The following is a 24606-nucleotide window of genomic DNA, read 5'->3' as shown; positions in this document are numbered from 1 at the left end:
AGCAATCACTTTACATTCAAAGACTCCTCAGTCAAAAGACAGAAAGAAAGATACATACCCTCGAGAACCATCTTTGCTGCAATAGCAGTAGGGTACCCCACAGTTTTTGCCATTGCAGAATACCCTTTATCATCTCCATACACCACAAGATTGATATATTTATCTTCCAAATGACCAGAGGGATGCCTAATTCCTATTTCATTCCTCATAACTATCATATCTCGCTCTCCAAAACCTAAACAAAAGGAAAACATTTAAAAAATTGACAAGTTGTCCGCTTAAAAGTGAACTGCAAAACTATTTCAGGAATAGCACAACTTAATACATTCTGCTTGGTAATTTTTACTAATGTCATATTGAGCAATAATTGTATAACCTCAGTAATTATCTGTTCATTCGTGGATAATTTTTTTTTTTGAAAACACACCTTTGTTTTAAATAAAATAAAAGGATTATAATAAAAAAATAAAACAAGCACAGAGCACTGTTTATGTACCTTTTACAAGAGGTAAAGGAATATATATCTCTATCTATCTGTGTGTTGTTGCTAAGTAAAGTTTTAACTGTAAAAAAAAAAAATTACTTATCAAACTCAATTATCACTAACTTTGTAATAAAATTAAAATGCATAAAAAACTGAGCACAATTTAACTTGAATCCAAATCATACTGAAGATTCACTTTTCTATTGAAAAGGGCCATGTGATAGCGATTTGCGACCTTCCCTGACAGATTCCAACAAGCAAAGTCAATGGGGAAGCTGGCAGGAAGTTGCAAGTTGTGATCATGTGAGGTCCTCGCTTAATGACCTGCATGGTCCTCGCTTAATGACCGCATCTGGGACTGTCAGAACTGTTGCTAAGTGCCGTGGTCTCATGATTTTTCAACTTATGACCACAATTGCTTAACAATGGATTTTCCAGTCCTAATTAGCATTGTTAAGCGAGGGCTACCTGTACTATATCGTTTCAATGGTATAACACCTCAATGCTCAGCTGCTCCCTGGACATTAGTTAGGATAGGTTGGATGAATCCAACTGGTAGTTAGGTATTTCCTTAGATGAGGTTATACTTCTTTTTATAATTGCTGACAAATCTATCTTATGCTTTTCATCAGAAAATGCTACCAGAGATGCTTTCATAAAACCAACAACAAAAACTTGCATATCATTTTATCACTCTTAGCTGGCATCAACATATTGCCTCATATTTTGTAAAGTTTAGAGAGAAAAGAAGCTGTTATCTCAGCACAGTCAGCAATGAAGGCTCTGCTTTTTCTTGTCTTACCCTCTAATGTAGCCTAATGGAACTGCACTTAAAGGATGAGGGAGAGGAGCTGACCAGAACAGCTACTTGCCTCTCCTCACAACCATGTATGAGGGGTAAGGGACAAGGGACAAAATCTGTGCCATATCATGACACAAACCCTAACTCATACAAGTGCATCAGTTGTTGGAGATCACATGTGTAACAGCAGGGGTTGCACTGTATCGCCACATATGCATGTGCCATCATTTCTCCATCATCAGGACTAGCTGCAGGTGTCTAAGTTCACTATTGACACAGAGGACTCTTCTTTATCTTTGCAGATTCATAATGACTCAATACACAATAGTAGTTCAAGGTGTACTCTTCTGTGATTTATTTCCAAATAGTTACTTTAAACCATCTTGTCTAGCTATCTTGTCCATTCCACAGAAGAAGAAGAGAAAGTATCTGCCCATCTTTTTCATCCAAAGTCACACTAAAATCATCAGAATGAATTTATTTCAAACTGATTTCAGGAACAACAGAGCCCTATTGACATATGAAGACAATTGCACAGTGTCAGAACCTCACAATCAATTAACCAGCATCATAGCTAGCTTGCTCAGTTCTTCCATAGTAGTAGGGGGGGGGGGCTAGGTGAATAGCGGTTAGAGCAGATGGCCTGTTATCTAGTGCTCAAGAATGCCAAGGTCATGCCGGCGTGAGAGGAGGAGAAGGCACCAGAAAGACCGAACAGGGGAAGCGGGGGCAAGGAACAAGGGACTAAGAGACCGTTGGCACATGCAGGCTTTTCAGTTCCAGCAATCTCTACCCTGGCTGTATGTTAACTCTCAATAAACTGATTTTCTTTTGGACTTGCTGAGTTCCAGAGAAGGTTTCTTTTTATTGGGGTTGGAAGCTGCAGTTCCTGACACACAGTCTAACGCAGACGCTCTCCAACTCTTCTGTCATCCCTGGGTTGAAGAGATGCCCTGGATGTGGTGGCATTACTCCATGCAACTGGGAGCTTTACTTGCACAAGGTAGCAAAACATGCTTGATTACAGTTTATCTTTAGAGCTGCTCCACCAACAGGGGAACTTTGGGGAGAAGGGAGAGAGTTACTCCACACTTTCATATATATTCTCTTCCATGTTTCAGCAGGATTATTCATTCCTGGGACTAAAACCAGTGCCTTACTTAGGCTAACTGGTGTTCAAAACTAAAATGCAAACAGTCGATAGATTAAACCAATATCATTACTAATCTGAGGAGTGGGGTCTGTAGAAGAATGTCAAAAGGAAACAGGAACTGATTGTTCTCAAACTTTGCCCAAATGAAACAAACCAGGTGTGCCAGCAGTAAAACCTGCTACAGTATCAGAAAATACAGCTATGGGGGGAAAGCATGTCACCTACCATAAGAGAGCTTGGCTTCCATGTGCTTGGCCAGTGCATTCACTATACTATGTGCTGTTGGAACAGGTTCATCTCCAAGTAATCCCAACCTGAAAGGCAGGTAAAAACAGGTAATGCCAAGAACAGTAATAAGACATGGAATTCAAGCTCAGAGCTTGAACCACCTAAAGGAGAATCAGTGCGGTACAGTTTGATCAACAGGTGTAAAGGACAGAAGGTAAAGTACCTGAACTGTCCTTTTCTTCTAGCCGTGTCTGAACAAGTATTATTATTACTGCTACCCTGAAAATTAGGTTTTCATGTTCACATGTAGGCTATGTAACCTGAACTTACATGAATTTCTGGGACAATTTACTTATTAAATATTCACACCCTAAAGAATCAAACTGGGAAAACAAGCCTGAAAATCTATACCCTAAGTACACGCAAAAGGTTGACAAAGATGTATGAATTACACTTCCTGTATATGACTCACAGAGAAGCAAAATCATGATGCCAAGTCTCTCCCCAAACTCTATGAGTTCACTCCATATATTTATGAAGCATGCACAAATTTCGCATTGTGATGTAAGCAATGGATGAAAAGCTGTACAAAAGCATCTCTCTCAAGGGTTTCAGGTTGCTACCATGCTTTTATTCTCCTTGTGTACATTTGCTATATAGATAAGGGACTCTATAAACAAATACTAGAAATAAGATTATGTAGCAGGGAAATTCTTAGTTTTTCCTTTCCTTAGGGGGCAATTCACTACCCTAATGATCAACGTAAAGTCTGGGAGTGCTTTTGTGCTTTGGTACTATGGTTTTCCTGGGGGAGACAGACTTTTCTGCTGTCATACATTTTTGTGACCTTCAATATGACAACTGTAATGCATTATTGAGGTATTCAGCATGGTATTCAGAATCAGAATATGACCGATACTTTCAGATCTGCATTCATTTTTTGCTCTCTCTATAATTAGTCTCATTAATAAATTTACTTTTTTTTCTAAAATTATTACACTATTCTTATTTGCATTTGAGGGCTGGCAGCTAAAAAAGCAGTAAATTAACCTCTACCAGTCATCTTGCAAACAAATCCAAGTACTGATTTATTCACTGAGCCAAACCTTTCCAGCCAAACCTTTCATCCTGATGCACATTTTAAAGAAAAACAGTGTAGCAGCCCAGCGTATCAAATACCTGAATACTAGAACTGGGGGGGGAAAAAGTGGGGGGGAGACATACGCAATCCTAGCATTTCTACCATACCATTCCACTGCTTCCAACTGTTTTTCATTCCCATTCAGGTGGTTGTAGACGGCCTGTCGGAGTTCATCATATTTGACAGAGGGCTGAAGTCCAAGTAACTTACACATTAACTCTTTCTAAATACAAAAAGTTTAAGAAAAATGATTGAAATTCTGAAAGCCAAGGCACCGAGGGCTTAAGAAAATTGCATGAGATAAGGGGAAAAAAAAAATACAGGGAAAAATACATTTCAGAAATCTTCAGTTAATTACAGTTCAGAAATTCCTCAAGACTACCACGGCTGGACACAGATAAAAGGGTACTGATGATGATGAGGAGGAGGAGGATGAGGATGATGAGGATGATGATGAATTAAATTTATATCCCACCTGACTCCCAGTGACTCTTAAATAGATATATGTATTGGCCATCAATAGAGCATTTCATAACCATATTTTGTAATTGTATTTTTCTAATGGTTTCAATTAGCTGCTAGTTCATGCAGTAGTGAAAACAGTTTAGCTTGCAAATGATGTGCCATAATGTCCATCCTAAAAGCCTTTTTACAAGAAGTACAGTTCTAAGGATAATTTTAAATGCAACACTTATATGTGGGCTCTGTGTATATACCTTCCATTTACTTTCCCTTTGGCTTGTTTTATACTATGGGCAGGAAACAAATGAACTCATAAACAAGGAGTTCTTCTCCATCCCTGGCATGGAAGTTTAAAATTGTATTGTCATCGTCATTGAAAGATTTAATGGCTGGCTCAAAATTAAGATATATAAGGCTGACAGACACCTTTATTGGCCTCAGCACAAGAATCGTTTTATAGAAAAGAAACAGCAGGCAAAGAAAAATGGTTAACATATCGAGGAAATACAGGAAAATGGAGCGCTTAAGATGAAATCAAGAGAGCAAGTGACTGTAGAAGGTTTACTTTTTAATGGTTTTCATATGCACAACTAAGGGAGAGGTTTAATATGGATAAAAACCTACCAGGCATAGAACAACATGCATCAGAATTTGAAAGGGAACTATGTACAAATGATGAACATGTAATTGCTAAAATGTCTAAATTACTGTTGAGATTTGAAATGGAGGATGAACAAGTTAAAGAGCGCATGATAAAATGGGCTAAGAATTTTGATTACAATGGCAAAGGATGTGGTTAAAAGGACTGAAATTTACAGTGCCGTATAATTTAAGAGAGAATTTTTATAAAATGATGACCATTGGTATATGTCACCAGAGAGATTATCTAAGATGTATAAAGTACCTCTAATTGTTGTTGGAAAGGTCAAGAGCATGAAGGGACAGTTTACCATGCATGGTGGACTTGTGAAAAAGTGAAAAAATACTGGATACAAATACATATGATGATGCAAAGAATTTTAAAAATTACTATTCAGTTGAAACCAGAACTTTTCTTACTAGGACTTAAGGATAGCCAACTAGAAAAGACTCATGGAATACTGGTTTTATATATGGTAATTGCAGCAAGGCTATTATACAGTTGCAAGAAAAAGTATGTGAACCTTTTGGAATTTCATGGTGTTCTGCATTAATTTGTCATAAAATGTGATCTGACCGTCATCTAAGTCAACAGTATTGACAAATATAATGCGCCTAAAATAATAACACAAAAACAATTCTGATCCTTCATGTCTTTATTGAGAACAACCATAAAAACCTCATAGTGCTAGTGGAAAAAGTATGTGAACCCTTGAGTTGACCTCAAAAAAGCTAACTGGAGTCAGGTGTTAGCATACCTGCCTGGAGTCTTGTTAAGAAAATGAGTTTGGAGGTGTGGACTAGAGCTACGTTGACTGATAAAAACCACTCAGACTTTTTGAGTTTGCTCCGCACAAGAAGAATACGCTTATGTAAGCCATGCCTCGCCAAAAAGAGCTTTCAGAGGATCTACGATCAAGAATTGTTGATTTACATAAAGCTGGAAAGGGTTACAAAGTGATTTCAAAGACCTTAGAAATTCACCAGTCTACAGTTAGGCAAACGATCTACAAATGGAGACACTTTGGGACTGTGGCTACTCTACCAAGAAGTGGGCGCCCAGTCAAAATGACCCCAAGAGCACAACGAAGACTCATCAATGAGGTAAAGAAACAACCCCGAGTGACAGCGAAAGATTTGAAGGCATCATTGGAACTGGCTAACATCTGTGTTCATGAGTCTACAGTACATAAAACATTGAACAAGCAGGGTGTCTATGGCAAGACACCACGAAGGAAGCCACTGTTTACTACAAAGTGTAAGGTTTGCCCCGTTTGACAGGGAAACTCCCGTGACACGTGTGGTTCACAAAAGAGGTTTACTCATGCGTAACATAGCAGTCACAAGCAAAGCCAGGACTGGTTTGGTACAATTGCATCACTTGTTATATTCCCCCCTTCCCGCGCTTTTTCTGCCCCGCGATCGCGTTACCGCTGCGGATTATCGGCCCCCCAATAATCCCTCTTAATTGTCCATGATGGCAGGTTCGGTCAGGGTCCATTGTCCTTGATTGACAGTCCCCCCCGGCTTGGGTTGGTCCCCCCCCGTTACGTGCAAGCCCGAGGGTTCTGCGTTGTGCAGCGCTCTTGTTTCACTGCCTGCGGCCCCGTTCATTGTTGGCTCGCGCCATTATCAGTGTAGAGTTAAAACTTCCGCTGTGGTTTTCCTGTTTGGCTGGGCGCAGGTGGCCCATTAATTAGCGGCGCTTTCAGTTCCTCTTTCCCTCGCTAGCTGCCGCCGGTGGAGTTCACGTGGTGTGGCTGAGAGCTTCCCCGAAGCCCCGTGCTGACCGAACCTGACATACCGCCCCCCTGAAAACATATCCCCCCTGACTTTATTTCGGTTTCCCGGGGTATTTGTTGTAAAAGCCCTAGGTCCGGCGCTCTTATGTGGGTTTTGCTTATCCATTCGCTGTGGGACTTGGGAAAATGTTTCCATTGCACTAGGAGCTGGACCTGCCCCTTGTGCCTCCTGGCGTCCAGTATCTGGTTGATCTCGAAATGCTGCTCCCCACCGACCATGATGGGTGGTGGCACCCCCTCTGCCTTGTGCCAGGCATTCCCCGGCTGGTGCAGCTTTAGCAGGCTACAGTGGAACACCGGGTGGATCTTCCCGAGGCTTTTCGGGAGCGTCAGCCTGATGGTTACGGGGTTGATGACCTCTGCAATGGGGAACGGTCCCACAAATCTCGGGCTGAGTTTCTTCGATGTCTGGTGTGTCTTTAGGTTTTTGGTTGACAAATACACCTGGTCCCCCACTTTCCACTGCCCCTCGGGGAGTCTCTTGCGGTCCGCGTGTTTTTTTTAGTCGGCTTTGGCTTTTTGCAATGCAGCGTGCGCCGCTCGCTGGGTGGCGTCGATTTGGGCGAACCAGGCGTCCAAGGAGTTGATTTGGGACTCCGGCTGAGGCAACTCCGGCATGGGGACAAAGTCTCTCCCGGTGGCTACTTTGAATGGAGAAAAGCTGGTACTTTTGTGGACGGCGTTATTGTATGCTACTTCCGCGAATGGCAGTAGCTCCACCCAATCGTCCTGTTGGTGTCCCACGTAGCAGCGCAGGTACTGTTCGAGCCCCCCCGTTCAGGCGTTCCGTGGCTCCGTCCGTCTGCGGGTGCGCCGTGGAGGAAAGGGCTTGCTTCGTCCCCACTCGCTTCAGGAACCCCCTCCAGAACCGCGCTATGAAGTTGCCGCCCCGATCGCTGATGACCCGTCGGGGCGCGCCGGGTAGCTGGTAAACATGCTGCACGAACAGCCTCGCCAACCTCTCCGCCGTGGGGACTCGCCAGCACGCTACAAAGTGCGCTTGTTTGGAGAATAAGTCTGTAACCACCCAAATGGCGGTCTTCCCCTTACTCTCCGGGAGCTCTACTATGAAGTCCATGGCGATCTCTTGCCATGGGCCGTCGGGGTCCGCTACCGACTGGAGTAACCCCCTAGGCTTGCCTTTAGCCCCTTTCGCCGTCGCGCACACCGGGCAATCCCCCGAGTATGCCTCCACGTCCTTCCGGAGCGTTGGCCACCAGAACTGTCACCGGATTAAGTGGAGCGTCTTCACGAAGCCGTGGTGCCCCGCGTTCCGGCTGTCGTGGGCTCTTTCCATGACCCCGCGTCGGCACCCCTCGGGTACGTACAACTTCCCTTCGTGCCACCACAAACCCTCTTGGCTGGTTAGCACTTCTCGGTTTTGCTTGAGCCAAGCGTCCCGTTCCGCCGCCTCCACAAACCCTTGCTTTACCTCGGTCGCTGCATCCCGTCGCTCCCCCTTGGTCTGGCTCCGGGTCACCGCCTTTGCAGCCAGCCTGCTGGCAGGGATGATGGAGTCCATGATCTCCTCTCGTAGGCTGGCGTGCTGGGGCATGCCAGACAACCCGTCTGCTAGGAAGTTGCGTTTCCCGGGTATGTGTTTTAGGGTGAACCTGAACCTCCCGAAGTATTGGGACCACCGCGCCTGTTTGGGGGATAGCTTACACGGGGCCTTCAGGGCCTCGAGGTTCTTGTGGTCCGTCCACACCTCGAATGGTTCAGCTGCCCCCTCCAATAGATGCCTCCACGTGGCTAGCGCCCACTTGACCGCGTACTCCTCTTTCTCCCACACCATCCACCTCCTCTCTGTCTCCGTGAATTTGCGGGAGGCGTAGGCGCATGGGTGGATGGCCCCCTCCAGGCTGGGCTGGAGCAGGACCGCCCCCGTTGCCACGTCTGACGCGTCTACTTGTATGATAAACCGCCGATCTGGGTCGGGATGGTGCAGGATCGGCTCCACTGTGAACCGCCGTTTTAGCTCCTCAAATGCCCCCTGGCATTCTGCAGTCCACGAGAGTGCCATGCTGGGCTTGGAGGGTTTTCCACTGCCCTTGGTTTTTAGTAAGTCTGTCAGGGGAAGGGCGATTTGGGCGAAGTTCGGGATGAACTGTCTGTAGAAGTTCGCAAACCCCAAGAAGCTTTGAAGTTGCCTCCGGGTTCGCGGCACTTCCCAGCCCAGAACATCTTTTACTTTCGCCGGGTCCATCTTAATTCCCCGACTGGATATCCGGTAGCCAAGGTAGTCCAGCTGCTCCCGATGAAACTCGCATTTTGATAGCTTCGCGTACAGCTGCGCCTTCAGCAGTCTCTGGAGCACCGTGCGCACCAGGCTCACATGCTCCGCCAGGGTTTCGGTGTAGATGAGGATGTCGTCCAGGTAGACCAGGACGCCCCGGTAGAGTAGGTCATGCAGCACCTCGTTTATTAGCTGCATAAACACCCCCAGAGCCCCTTTTAATCCAAACGGCATCACGGAAAATTGGTAGCTTCTGAGCGGCATGTTGAACACCGTCTTCCACTCATCTTTTGCGCGGATCCTGACCCTAAAGTAAGCTTCGCGCAAGTCCAGTTTTGTGAACACCCTCCCCTTGGATAGGTGCGACATTAGGTCCTTCATCAGGGGGAGGGGGTATTTGTATTCGGTGCTGATTGCGTTCAGCCCCCGGTAGTCCATGCACATCCGGAGCGAGCCATCCTTCTTCTCCCGGAATAGTACCGGGGCCGCTAATGGTGACTTCGCGGGTTGGATGAATCCCCGCGCTAGGTTCTTGTCTATGAACTCCCGCAGAGCCCCCATCTCCCTCATTGACAGGGAGTACATTTTCAGTTTAGGCAGCTTTGCCCCTGGCTCTAGCTCGATGGCGCAGTCACTGGGTCGGTGTGGAGGGAGCTGGTCGGACTCCTTCTCCCCAAACGCCTCCGCCAGGTCTCGATATTGCCTCGGGATTCTGCCGCTCGTCGTGGGTTCCCCGGACTCTGGCCCTAGTTTTGCAGTTGTTCCGCCAATCGCCGCTGCCTTCCCACGCCTCGGGATCGTTGCGAGTCTCCGGGTCTCCGGTGCTGCTGTTGCTGCTGTCGCCGCCCAGGTCTCGGGCTTCGTCTTCTCTCGTCTCGCCTCCCTGTGCCTCGGATCCTCCACTTGCCCGTCTGTGGTTGTGGTTGCACCCGTCGCCACGGACCAGTCCCGCCTGCTCTCGCGCTCCGCCGGCCTCTCGACCCCGAATCGCACCGCCTCCACCATCCAGTCAACCCATGGGTTCCGTCGCCGCAGCCACGCCAAGCTGAGTACCACCGCGTAGTCGGCCACCGGGACCACCACAAATCTTATTTCTTCCTGGTGACTCCCGATCATCATCTGGACCGGCTCAGTGTAATACTGAGCTGGCCCCCCCCCGCCAGCGAGCTGTCTAGCTGGCTGAATGCAATGGGTTCCCGGAGGCACCTCAGCTGTAGTCCGAGTCCCGAGACCACAGCTGGGTGCATCAAGCAGTGGGTGCAGCCTGAATCCAGCAGCGCCCACAGCTGTGCCTCCCCTCCAGATCTCACCCCCCGGATGTGTATCCTCACCCGGAACGGAGGGCAGTCCTCATCCCCGATTGGGTCCGCGTGCCTCGGTTCCCCTGCTCGCACTGGGACGCCGTTCAGTGCGAGCGCGCCTCGTTTCCCGCCAGCTCCGAGTCCTCTCCGGAGGACGCCGTCTCCGGGGTCAACCACCCCATCTGTCCTCTTTCGGACACCGCCGCCACTGCACTCTTCCGCGGTCGGTCGCCGGCCCTTTTCCCGGTAGGACGCGGGGGCTTGACTTCGGGCCGTGGTGAGGCTCCTTCCTGCTCTGTCGGGCACTGCGCCGCTCGGTGGCCTCTGCCTCCGCACCGGAAACACAGGTTCGGGGTTTTGGTTACCTCTCGCCCCCCGGTGGACTGCTGCCGACTGCTCCGCCTTTCCTCTGGGGGTCTCTCCCTCGGCCGGTCCCTCGTCTGGTCCCGTCGCCTCGCGCTTTGTTGAATCTGCCGCCACGCCGATTCCACCGTTCCGGCCAGCCAGATCCAATCTTTCACTGTGGACGGGTCATCCCGCCCCAGCGCCCACTCCAGGATCTCCGGATTGAGCCCCCTCTTAAAATACTTCACCCTCAGGGACTCCGGCCAGTCTGTGAGCTTCTCTACTAACCTCCGGAACTCCTGGGCGTACTCCGATACTGACTTGTCCCGCTGTCTGAACTGAAGGATGTCGTCCTCAGCCCGCTTGGCGCTCAATGTGTCCTCGAATCTGTCCCGGAGCGCCTGCATGAAGTCCGGGAAACTCCGCAGTTCCGCCGTGTTGGCGTCGTACAGTCCGATCACCCAGCTAGCCGCTTGGCCGTCTAACAGCTCGGCTATGTAGGATACTCTATCCTCGTCCCTAGCGAATAGGTGACCACCCCTCTGCATGAAACCCCTGACATGCGTCAAGAAGTGCGGCAGCTGTTCAGGGTCCCCTGAGAACTTCCCGGTGATGCCTCGAAGTCTCAGGGCGTCCGCCGCCCGTCGGTCCACCGACCGGGGCGTCGTGGGCGGTGCCAGCTGGGGTGCCGGGCTGCCACCCCTGTTGCTCGTGCCATCGCTCACCGCCAATGGCCCCGCTCTCCGTAGCAAGGTCTGGAGCATCGCCTCCACGGCGTCTAGGCACCGCTCGATCCTCTCCTCTAGTCGGGCGAGCTTCTCATCCCGCTCGCGGTTCCAGGCCCCCGAACCCCGGGTCATCGTGACCCCTGAGCTGTCTGGCCCTTGGTTCACGCACATCGACCACCTCTCCGTTGGAGGGTCCCCGGCCCTGGCCGCTGTCCCGTCGCTCCCAGGTGGCTCTGACCGTCCCTCCTCGAGTCCGGGTTCCTCGTGCTCCAGCTGACCCACGGATTCCTCGTCGCTGGTCATGCCTGTATTAGAAAGGGAAACGCTCCTTGGTGGCACCGGGTAGCGCTAACGGTGAGTCCTGGCTTTATGTAAGGTTTGCCCCGTTCGACAGAGAAACTCCCGTGACACGTGTGGTTCACAAAAGAGGTTTACTCATGCATAACGTAGCAGTCACAAGCAAAGCCAGGACTGGTTTGGTACAATTGCATCACTTGTTATATTCCCCCCTTCCCGCGCTTTTTCCGCCCCGCGATCGCGTTACCACTGCGGATTATCGGCCCCCCAATAATCCCTCTTAATTGTCCATGATGGCAGGTTCAGTCAGGGTCCATTGTCCTTGATTGACAGTCCCCCCCCGGTTTGGGTTGGTCCCCCCCGTTATGTGCAAGCCTGAGGGTTCTGCGTTGCGCGGCGCTCTTGTTTCACTGCCTGCGGCCCCGTTCATTGTTGGCTCATGCCATTATCAGTGTAGAGTTAAAACTTCCGCTGTGGTTTTCCTGTTTGGCTGGGCGCAGGTGGCCCATTAATTAGCGGCGCTTTCAGTTCCTCTTTCCCTCGCTAGCTGCCGCCGGTGGAGTTCGCGTGGTGTGGCTGAGAGCTTCCCCGAAGCCCCGTGCTGACCAAACCTGACACAAAGAACATTGCTGCACACCTGAAGTTTGCGAAAGAGCACATTGACACTCCACAGCGGTATTGGCAAAATGTTTTGGGGACTGATGAAACAAAGATTGAACTAGTTGGAAAGAACACGCAGCATTACATCTGGTGTAAAAAGGGCGCTGTATATCATCATGAAAACATAATCCAAACTGTAAAGTATGGTGGAAGAAGCATCATGATTTGGGCCTGCTTTGCTGCATCAGGGCCTGGCCAGCTTGCAGTCATTGAGGGGAAGATGAATTCCCAAGTGTATCAAAAAATTCTTCAGGATAATGTGAGAATCTCTGTACGTCAGCTGAAACTCTGTAGAAGTTGCGTGATGCAACAGGACAATGACCCAAACACCAGAGCAAGTCCACAACAGAATGGCTTCAGAAAAACAAAATCTGCCTTTTGGAGTGGCCAAGTCAGAGCCCAGACCTCAACCCAATAGAGATGCTATGGAATGACTTGAAAAGAGCCATACACATGAGACGTCCAAAGAATATGACAGAGCTAAAGCAGTTCTGCTAGGAAGAATGGGCTAAAATCCCTCCTGAATGATGTGCAGGTCTGATCCACAGCTACAGGAAGCACCTGGTTGAGGTTATTGCTGCCAAGGGAGGGGGGGTCAATCAGTTATTGATTCCAAGGGTTGACTTACTTTTTCCACTAGCATTTTGAATGTTGAATGAGTGTGTTCAATAAAGACATGAAGGATCAGAATTGTTTTTGTGTTATTATTTTAGGCACATTATATTTGTCAATACTGTTGACTTAGATGATGGTCAGATCACATTTTATGACAAATTAATGCAGAACACCTTGAAATTCCAAAAGGTTCACATACTTTTTCTTGCAACTGTATGTACAAAGATGGAAAAATATAGAAATACCCACAATGGAAGAGTAGATCATGAAGATGGCAGAACTTGCAGAAATGGCTAAACTGACTTGTTTGACTAGGAAAGGAGCAAAAACTACTTTTATAAAAGACTGGAAACCCTTTATGGACTTTTTGCTGAAAATGAATAAAAATGAACTGGTGATCTCTAGATTTACTGATTTAAAAGGTCTCTATTTAAGAAGAAAGGAAATATATAATTTGGGAGGGGGAAAACAGTATTAATTATATCTTTAACTGCTACAAAGAAGATTGGAAGTCATTTCTTCAAATATATCTTTTTTCTTTATCTATACTGTCGTTAATTTTTCTTCTTTCTTTCCTATTTTTTCTATATCTTTTTCTCTTTCCTATATTCTTTTTTATTTTTATGTAGCTTTTAACTTTGTAAAAAAAGTTTTTTTCAATAAAAATTGTTTTATTTTTATTTATAAAAGGCTGGCAGCACCAATGTTCTCTCAAGAGAAAATGATTTTACAGGCTTGCTCTTATTTACAGTATATTTTAAACTATTAAATTTTGTAAATTTGCGAAGTTTACAGTAACGAATTGATTATCACACCAAGCTCAGCTCTATTTGTTTCGTTTGGAACCAATATGGGAGTACTTACCCATTTTATAGAAGGTGTAGTCTCACTAAGCACAGGGCATGGTTCTGGATTTATTAGTCCCAGTTTCACAAAACCTTCTATAGTTTTACAATAACCCTGGAAAAACAAATGGAAAGGGATTAGGAAATGACACAAACCTTCAGACTTGCTAATCTAATAAGCAAGAAAGTATCTCATGACAAGATTGGAAATCCACTAGCATGGCTTTTCAGCTATTCCTGCAAGCTATTGGTCAGAAATCTGAAGTCCTTGCACTCATGTACAATTGATCAATGGTTGTATCATTCTGCATTGTTTGGCATTTACATCATAAAATCTAGTATGACAGGGAATATTATCTAAATAAATAAAATACAGCTTTGTTTTTCCAAATCACTCATCAATCAAGCCTATTACTGCTTATATCAATTAGCCATTGTTCTGCAAAATGTTAAGCAAATTTCCCTTTGAATTTTGTTACAAGGGAGTTTGGTCTTAAAAATATTAAACAACTGAACTCAAATTCATGCAAAGCATGCCATGTTTCCCTGGGCTGTGACCCACTGCAGCGAGCGTTTGATAGAAATATTTTAAACACAAAGCACAGAAGCTGCAACTCCCATATTCTCTCATTTAAACTTTCAAAGCCTCACTTTATATACAAAGCAGGGGCTATGACAGACATGCCTCCTGTTCCAGAACTAAAAAGCAAAGACCAATTAACTAATATTTTAATCAGTATCAACATACCTTCAATTCTCTGACATAGGTATGCAGTACAAACCACAATGATGCAAAAACAATGAAGTGTGCATTGTGACATCACAACACAAAAGCCAAGCCTTTCACACTTATGTACCAATATCCCATGCAAATACATAAGTCATGTGGTTTGAGTCATGTCACACATTTTGCATTCGCCCCCCCTTTTGCTTCCTCCTATGGATGCCCATCCTCTTTCAATGATCAGTCACACTTCTACAACACCAAATGTACCTACCCTGTATCTTAAAGTTCCTCGTAAGAGAGTGTGAGCTGACTGAATACCATAAGGCTCAGCATATTTTGTACTGTCCCTGTTTGGAAAACCTTCCAAATTTAATCCTGGGAAAAAATCCATGACAGTAACAGAATCAAGCAAAGCTCCTCCGGCTGGAATATTAATAATCTAAGGATTATGAAAAATAACAATCATGTAAGCGTACTATGTTTGAGGACAGGGCTCTCCAAAATTTTAAGTTCCTCCTTAAAAGTGCCTATCTCCCACAAGTGTGAAGGCCGAGGATCTCTTCAAATCTTATTCATGGCCACTTCCTTTCAGATCCCTGCTCTTTCACAAGACCTTGAATGTGCTACATTATACACATAACCTACATTCCCTTAACAGTAACCTTCTTAAGACAAACTTTGACACTGCTTCAAATCTTACTGATTCAGGCCCTAAAAGCATAGGCTACTGATAATATAATCTCACGTTTAAGTCTTTTGAGCTAACAGAAGTTATTATTACTATACCAAACTGTTTGTTCTTCTTCAAATTTGTCTCAAGGGATATGGATGAATTCAAAGCAGAATGAGTGGAAGGGGGAATCTATTCAGAATTAGAGAAAGTGGATGCTCCCTTTCCTGGCTGGTAGCTGACAAATGTTCTTCTTTTCTTTAAAACAGTCTCCATGCTAATTCTCCACTGCCTTCTTTCTTGTTAAGAATGATCACCTGACTACGTAACAGTTAGGTGACCACTGTATGGTTGGGTGATTATTCTAACAAGGAGGAACTTTGCTTAGAAATCTTCCTGCTTTTATACCTGCAAAAAACCACAGTGAAAAAAAAAACTTTCACAGAAAATGGATTCCTGAAAATTCTAGCACCCAATTTAGTCAGACAGTATTTACGTAGTGAAAACTTCTTAACACTTGTAAAATGTTTAGAATCTAGTGGATTCTAAAGGACCACCCACTCATGAGATAGAGTGAACATTCTGCTCAGGTAACGGAACAGAAAACATGATGAATTGGGTCCAACTTTTTTATTCTACTGCCTGATCAGAGTATCCACTCTGTCTCATGAATGGGCAGTCCTTTAGAATCCTCATTTCAGTTACTGCACATCCTAGCACAAACAACATCTAACCTCAGACTACAGTAAATGAATGGACCTACTTTTTGGAGACTGGTGGTGCTAAGAGCAATCACTGAATAAAAGACAGATTTACTAGTATAGACTTTCATGGCCAGTATCTGTTGGGCAGTGTTGGGTTTTAGGGTTTAGTGACCCTGGTTTATTCAACAGATTTCCTGACATTTTTCTGGCAACTCAGAGGCAAGAGGAAGATGCCAGCTGAAGATGCCAGTTGAAGATGCCAGCCACAGTAGAATTAAAGGAATAGTAGAAGCCATAATATCCTACTCCCTGAACTTTAGTTAGACCAGAACTCAGAATTACAGCCTAAAAGAGAAAGTAGATACAGTCAAACTCGTAATGATAATGATTTTGGTTACTGGTTCAATATATATCTTGGGTAAATGCATTAGCCAGTCTAGTTAATACAAGAGGTGATTGATAGCTAAGGCTACATTTCCTTTAGCCATGGATGACGTGGGAAAGACAAATTTACTTTGAAAAGGGGTAGTAATAAGAAAATAGCTATTCCTGGATTGGCTCAATTATATCTGTCCCAGCCTAATTTAAACTGAAAATGTTTGTTTATTTGTTTATTTATATTTCAAACAAAGAGTGACTGAGTGTTTTTCCATACAACAAAAATAATTATTAATTAAATACAATTAAAATACAATAAAAAACCATGTTCATACATAATTTATAAATGTAAAATTAAAAACTGACATTGTTTACTTCAAAAGAATTTTTAAAACTCCTCAACAAGATCTAGCTATAACCCATATTTTCATTTTAACATATATATGTATATACATGAAAGCCAGTTTGGTATAGTGGTTAAAAGCACCAAGCTAGAAACCAGGAGTTCTGGTCCTGCCTTAGGTATGAAGCCATCTTTGGGCCAGTCACTTTCTCTCAGTGCCAGGAGAAAGGCAGTGGCAAATCACTTGTGAAAATTTTACCATAAAGGGCATGGACTTGAAGGCACTCCACACACACACACAAATGTATATACTTCAAGAGAGAGATTACGTCACCTCTCCATCTTTTAAATATGTTGCCGGTTGAACTGTGTTCAGTAGGACTCCCTGTGGACTCCAGCTAAATTTATATCTCAGGGGATTGTCAGAATATTCAGGAGCAGGCAAGCCTCCACAGAAGGAAGTGTAGGATATCACCTGAAGTTGATTAAAATAAAGAACTCAATTTAAATTCAATTAATTTATGGGTATCCAACAGACATTCCTGAATTTATTTAACATAACCTAACTCTACATTCCCCTTCATGGATCACTGCCTTGTCGTGGCGAAGGGGCTTGCGTAACTCAGTGAAGCCATGAGCTATACCGTGCAGGGCCACCCAAGATGGACAGGTCATGACAGAGAGTTCTGACAAAATGTGGTCCACTGGAGAAGGAAATGGCAACCCACTCCAGTATCCTTGCCAAGAAAACCCCATGGACAATGTTAAAAGGCTAAAAGATATGATGCCAGAAGATGAGCCCCTCAGGTCGGAAGGTGTCCAATATGCTACTGGGGAAGAGCGGAGGGCAATTCCAAGTAGCTCCAGAAAGAGTGAAGCGGCTGGGCCAAAGCCGAAAGGACGTTCAGCTGTGGATGTATCTGGAAGCGAAAAGAAGGTCCAATGCTGTAAAGAACAATATTGTATAGGTACCTGGAATGTAAGTTCTATGAACCAAGGCAAGCTGGATGTGGTCAAACATGAGATGACAAGATTGAACATCGACATCTTGGGAATCAGTGAATTGAAATGGATGGGAATGGGTGAATTTAATTCGGGTGACCATTATATCTACTACTGTGGGCAAGAAACCCTTAGAAGAAATGGAGTTGCACTCATAGTCAATAAGAGAGTGGGAAAGGCAGTAATGGGGTACAACCTCAAAAACGACAGAATGATCTCAGTGCGTATCCAAGGCAAACCATTCAATATCACAGTCATCCAAGTCTATGCCCCAACCACTGATGCCGAAGAAGCTGAAGTTGACCGCTTCTATGAAGACCTACAACACCTTCTAGAACTAGCACCAAAAAAAGATGTCCTTTTCATCATAGGGGATTGGAATGCTAAAGCAGGAAGTCAAGGAGTAATTGGAATAACAGGCAAGTTTGGCCTTGGAGTATGAAATGAAGCAGGGCAAAGGCTAATAGAGTTCTGTCAAGAGAACAAGCTAGTCATAGCAAACACTCTTTTCCAACAACACAAGAGACGACTCTACACATGGACATCACCAGATGGTCAATACTGAAACCAGATTGATTATATACTTTGCAGCCAAAGATGGAGAAGCTCTATACAGACAGCAAAAACAAGACCAGGAGCTGACTGTGGCTCAGATCATGAGCTTCTTACTGCAAAATTTAGGCTTAAATTGAAGAATGTAGGGAAAACCACTAGACCACTCAGGTATGACTTAGATCATATTCCTTGTGAGTACACAGTGAAGGTGATGAATAGATTTAGAGGATTAGATTTGGTAGACAGAGTGCCTGAAGAACTATGGACGGAGGTCTGTAACATTGTACAGGAGGCAGCAACTAAAACCATCCCAAAGAAAAAGAAATGCAAGAAAGCAAAATGGCTGTCTGATGAGGCTTTACAAATAGCTGTGGAAAGAAGGAATGCGAAAAGCAAGGGTGAAAGGGAAAGATATAAGCAATTGAATGCAGATTTCCAGAGAATAGCAAGGAGAGATAAGAAGGCCTTCTTAAATGAACAATGCAAAGAAATTGAGGAAAACAATAGAATGGGGAAGACTAGAGATCTCTACAAGAAAATTGGAGATATGAAAGGAACGTTTAGGGCAAAGATGGGCATGATAAAGGACAAAAAAGGCAGGGACCTAACAGAAGCAGAAGAGATTAAGAAGAGGTGGCAAGAATACACAGAAGAACTATACAAGAAAGATCTTAATGTCCCTGATGTCCACCCTGGTGTGATCACTGACCTTGAGCCAGACATCCTAGAGAGTGAAGTCAAGTGGGCCTTAGGAAGCATTGCTAACAACAAAGCTAGCGGAGATGACAGTATTCCAGCTGAGTTATTTAAAATACTAAAAGACGATGGTGTTAAAGTGCTGCACTCAATATGCCAGCAAGTTTGGAAAACGCAACAGTGGCCACGGGATTGGAAAAGGTCAGTTTATGTTCCAATTCCAAAGAAGGGCAATGCCAAAGAATGCTCAAACTATCACACAATTGCACTCATTTCACATGCTAGCAAGGTTATGCTCAAAATCCTACAAGCTAGGCTTCAGCAATACATGAACTGAGAACTACCGGATGTACAAGCTGGGTTTCGAAGAGGCAGAGGAACTAGAGATCAAATCGCCAACATTCGCTGGATCATGGAGAAAGCATGAGAGTTCCAGAAAAATATCTACTTCTGCTTCATTGACTATGCAAAAGCCTTTGATTGTGTGGATCACAACAAACTGTGGCAAATTCTTAAAGAGATGGGAGTACCAGACCACCTTACCTGTCTCCTGATAAATCTGTATGCAGGCCAAAAAGCAACAGTTAGAACCGGTCATGGAACAACCAATTGGTTCAAAATAGGGAAAGGTGTACGACAAGGCTGTATACTGTCACCCTGCTTATTTAACCTATATGCAGAGTACATCATGAGAAATGCCAGGCTGGAAGAATCACAAGCCGGAATTAAGATTGCAGGGAGAATCATCAACAACCTCAGATATGCGGACAATACCACCCTAATGGCAGAAAGTGAAGAAGAACTAAAGAGCCTCTTGATGAGGGTGAAAGAGGAGAGTGCGAAAGCTGGCTTGAAACTCAACATTAAAAAACTAAGATCATGGCATCTGGACCCATCAATTCCTGGCAAATAGAAGGGGTAGAAATGGAAGCAGTAACAGACTTCATTTATTTGGGCTCCAAGATCACTGCAGACAGAGACTGCAGCCATGAAATTAAAAGACGCTTCCTCCTTGGGAGGAAAGCTATGGCAAGCCTAGATAGCATATTAAAAAGCAGAGACGTCACCTTGCCGACAAAGATCCACATAGTCAAAGCTATGGTTTTTCCAGTAGTAATGTATGGCTGTGAGAGCTGGACCATCAAGAATTGATGCCTTTGAACTGTGGTGCTGGAGAAGACTCTTGAGAGTCCCCTGGACTGCTAGGAGGTCAAATCAGTCAATCTTAAAGGAAATCAACCCTGATTGCTCATTGGAAGGATCGATAATGAAGCTCAAGCTCAGATACTTTAGTCACCTAATGCAAAGAGAGATCTCTTTGGAGAAGACCCTAATGCTGGGAAAGATTGAAGGCAAAAGGAAAAGAGGACGGCAGAGGATGAGATGGTTAGATAGCATCACTGAAGCAATGAGCATGAAACTGAGCAAACTCAGGGAGGCAGTGAAGGACAGGAAGGCCTGGCGCAATATGGTTCATGGGGTCACGAAGAGTCGGACACGACTTAACGACTAAACAACAACAACTCTACATTACTGATTCCCTTAATCCATATTTTGCCATATGTCTACAGAAGGACATCTAAGACATTTGTACAGTTTTTTCTTTAGAAATTCATTCATTTAACTTCTATAACATCTAGTAAAAAAAAAACAACCCACTAAAATTTAATTTAGGATCATCTATTCATATAAAGCCTACACATGCTAAGCACAAACCAATTCATAAGTACTAATCCCAAAGTGGGTTCCTATACCTGCCTATGAACTTCAGAAAAAGGAATGGGTAGACGTACTACCCATTGGGTAGATGTACTACACAGCCCTCTCAAAATGATGGGATTTATAGAAATTACAGCTGCTGCACATTGTTGGTTTCCATGGGACTTAATCATGATTGACCTCAGATGAATCCTCAGTGTATAGATTGTGCTCAGGTGAAATTCAAAATTTAAAAGATTCATAGGAATTTGTCTTTTCCATTTTGTCCCTGCTTGTGATAAAATCTGATGCTTTACAGAAAAAGCAAAGAGATTTGGGGAAAAGGAAAACTCTAGATTTTTTTCTAGCCATAATGGGCCTTAATTAAGATTCCATAATAGAAATGAGGAGGAGGAGGAGGAGGAGGAGGAGGAGGAGGAGGAGGATAAAAACAAAACTGGGGGATAAGGAGCATGGGACATGTCTTGGATCCTTTTTTAGTTGAGCTTACCGTAGCCCCCACTTCTTTTGCTTTGTCAATACATTCCATTGCCAGCATATGATCAAGACCAGGATCCAAACCCATTTCGCTGATAATGGTAATGCCAGCTGCCTCTGCACTACAATATAAGAAAGACTATCAGGTGAAAGGCAATGGCAAGGTATCTTTACAGACTATCCCACCGCTGATTAAACTCAGCAGCTCCCAAACCATCCCCTAGCACGGTGTTTTTAACCTTGGCAACTTTAAGAATCAGTTTTTTGTGAGATGGACAGCCATACAATTTAATAGATAGATAGATGATAGATAGTTAGATAAGACGTGTGGACTTCAACATCCAGAAGTGAAACCCATCCTGGCTGGGGAATTCTGGGAGTTGAAGTCCACACATCTTAAAGTTGCCAAGGTTGAAAAACACCGCTCTAGCAGATGAAGCCACTTCCAATTAATTCTAGTTCAAGTTGATTTCAAACATCTCTGCAGTAAGTTGAATGGACCATATTTGTTCACCTCAGTGACTAGGCTGGACTGGTATAAATGTACTCTCCACACTTAAGCAATTATCTGGAAAACTCAGTTTTTAAGCTTAGCTGACTTTCCTTAAAACAGGGGTAAACAACCTCCAACTCCAGGGTCATATGTGGTCTTTGAACCAACCAACCTACCTACCTACCTACCTTCCTTCTTTCCTTCCTTCCCTCCCTCCCTCAGTGTCTCTCCCTATTATAATTGCCAAAAGTCACTGGCATGGGTTTCCACCATTTTGAGGTGGGAAAATAAAAAAAAACCTATACCACATGCCCTAAACTATGTTTAATAGCTTAAAAAACAAAGCAAAAACTTGGGGGTGAGTGGCTGGGAAGTCCGGCATATATGTACATGACATCATCCTGCCTGCTTTGTTTCATCCTCTCAAAAATAGCTAAGTGTGGCCCTTGACCTTCAAAAGGCTCTTTATATTTCTTAAGTGATATAATCCAGCAGTGGTTTGCAAAGGATTTTGAAGAAAAAAAAAAACCATGAATCTAGCTATCAATTATTGCTGGAGGCAATGACACCTGAAGGGGAGGTGAAGACAGGCCAGACTGTTGTCAGCAGCATTGCAGAATTGTGACACAAACCTTGCCCCATCTGTATATATGTCACAAGGTGGGGGCAAAGCTTGTGTTGTGACATAGCAACACTGGGTTTTGATATTCTGACTAAAATGGCAAATTTCTGTGGCTGGAGGTGATCACATTTATGGGTAAGTAATGGTACCTGTCTTAATATATATTCAGCTTCAAGAGAGATGTTGAGAGATCTGCTGAGGATGCTAAGTGCTCAAACGTGATGGGTCATACCTTTCCTGTAGTTCTTTCATTTCAGGCGTCAGGTAACTCGCGGTCACCAAATTCACTCTGCTGTCAATGCATTTCTTAGCAACCAAAGGATGGAATGAATATGGTAACAAACTAAAAAGAGAGGGGAAAAGTGAGAGCAAGGTCAGATACTAGAAAATGTCAATTCTTTTCTACACTGTCAAAACAGGCAGAAAACCCAGTCCAGTGTTGTCTTATTTCTCAAGAGAAAGCCATAATTACTGATTTCTATAAAATCAGTTTAATTAGAAATATAATTCCCTGGCTTTTAGAATAATGTTACAATGCAAAAAGAAAAATAACTTTTTCCCCAGCCACCCTTACATCCACAAATAGTATTCAGTATCAAGGTTTAAGAAGGAATTCTTTGTCAGGTTTTTTTAAAATACTTGTTCTGAAAAATGGACTAGAATGTTTGAATTACTCTAACTTATTTCTCAAACATAATTAAGCAGCATTTTTTCCACAACATATAGAAATTACTAAATGGGATTTTGAGAGGGCTAGTGCACATGCTACATATGTAATTGACCAGGTTTAAACCCTGGAATGTCCTCCCGAAATTTTTCAGGTAGAGGACCTATATCTTTTCCTCTTTCTGCTCAATGATTATGGGAAATCTTTAGTTATCAGTACCAACTCAGATGGACCAATATTTGATTAAATATAAGGTAATTACATATGTATGTATGTATGTATGTATGTATGTATGTATATTTCTTGTTATGTGAGCCTTCTATTGTATATACGTACATGGACACATATACACATACAAACACACACTTCTTTAGTTCCACACAGTACACTGAAGCCAGAATTATGAACTTGTTAAGTCACTATGATGAGTTTCAGTGTTAGATTTGAGCTTGGATAAACTGGATTTAAGATCAAACTGTTAGCAGAATCTGATATAATGTATGTGCAATGGGATTATGAGTTATGCATGAGATGCCTCTGCTTTTGTATTTATGAGGTCTCTTTTTAATTGTATCTTTGTTGTTTTTATATTGGTTTTACTGTTAGTCAGTCACCCAGAGTTATTTGGTTAAGATAGGCAGCCATATACATTTTTTAAATAAATAAATTAAATGAATTAATTAATAAGAGCAGTGAGTGAACCTGGGCCCATTACCACCCCCCTCCTTCTCTTCCACAGTTGTTTTAAGAATAAAACTAGGAAGGAAGGAAGGAAGGAAGGAAGGAAGGAAGGAAGGAAGGAAGGAAGGAAGGAAGGAAGGAAGGAAGGAAGGAAGGAAGGAAGGAAGGAAGGAAGGAAGGAAGGTAGGTAGGTATCATTTTTTCTCCAACTGGTACTCTTCCAGATGATGGTCTACCATCAAACTCAAATATAGAAAGCACCAAGTTAGGGAAAACTAGTATATATATAATCCTGAGCTTTTTGGCAGAAATACAGAAAAAAAATTTAAAAGTCCCACCCCCCTGAACCAGAGACTATACTGTATGTTTTATATAGCCTGGAGAACATTCTTAGTCAAAAAAAAAAAACAACCCAAGTTTTAAACAATAATAGAAAAGGCAATGTCTACAGGACCAAAGACAAATGTATTATCAGATAACCTTTTGTAAATTTCACTCTATTTCATCACAGTATACTTATGAGAGAGGAAATGTATACATGTACACAGTTCAATTCAATTATTTGTATGACCACTTTAGCATTATAATGATTCATTTTTACTGTTTAATACCGTAATGCTATCTATTCTGTCCTTGGGTCCATATTTTGGATGTAAGCACCTAAAATGTTTCAATAAATAAAATCCCAACCTGCGTGACCACTAGGAATCAGATGCTTAAATGATCAAGCCTTATCCTAGAACAGTTCATTTGCGCTTTCTGAATTTGATGATCAAACACTGACCTAATAACAAGATTATGTTTCTTCACCAATGATGATAACCTCTCATCCTCTGTGATGTCCGTAATGATGGGAACAACATTATTGTATTTCTTGGACAACTGCTCAAGTTGAATCTTCATGACAGAGACTATTGGAAAGTAAGAATAACAGATGAAAAAGACTGGCTCACAGAACATTTTTTAACTTCTATGTCATCTTTGATTTTTGTACGCTGCCCCTCAAAACCAGATCCTGAACCATAGCTTAGCATTAGCAGGATGAGATCAGGAAAACCTTGCTTTCATGCACTTCTCCTCCACTGAAACAACTTCAGAAACTTTCACATCCTTTTGAGATTAGGCATAGCTTGC

At 43.7% G+C, this 24606-nt stretch overlaps 1 protein-coding gene across 2 annotated transcripts in view; it reads right to left on the bottom strand.

The window, feature by feature from the left end:
* The window catches only part of AASS (aminoadipate-semialdehyde synthase), a 53480-nt gene that overhangs the window by 4840 nt on the left and 24034 nt on the right, over positions 1 to 24606 (bottom strand). For both annotated transcript variants that reach the window (XM_088141683.1, XM_088141684.1), the window contains 9 exons: positions 24257 to 24383; positions 22357 to 22467; positions 21023 to 21131; positions 16895 to 17035; positions 14737 to 14904; positions 13758 to 13853; positions 3916 to 4031; positions 2665 to 2753; positions 59 to 235 (listed from right to left, as the gene is read on the bottom strand). In XM_088141683.1, the coding sequence (XP_087997809.1) occupies positions 59 to 235; positions 2665 to 2753; positions 3916 to 4031; positions 13758 to 13853; positions 14737 to 14904; positions 16895 to 17035; positions 21023 to 21131; positions 22357 to 22467; positions 24257 to 24383 (1134 nt within the window). The remainder of the gene's footprint in view (positions 1 to 58; positions 236 to 2664; positions 2754 to 3915; positions 4032 to 13757; positions 13854 to 14736; positions 14905 to 16894; positions 17036 to 21022; positions 21132 to 22356; positions 22468 to 24256; positions 24384 to 24606) is intronic.

Source organism: Python bivittatus, unplaced genomic scaffold (assembly GCF_059951505.1).
Source record: "Python bivittatus isolate LINGU-HERP-01145 unplaced genomic scaffold, Pbiv_v1 ctg000330_np1212, whole genome shotgun sequence".
NCBI lineage: Eukaryota > Metazoa > Chordata > Lepidosauria > Squamata > Pythonidae > Python > Python bivittatus.
This window is presented reverse-complemented; position numbering and strand designations above follow the sequence as displayed.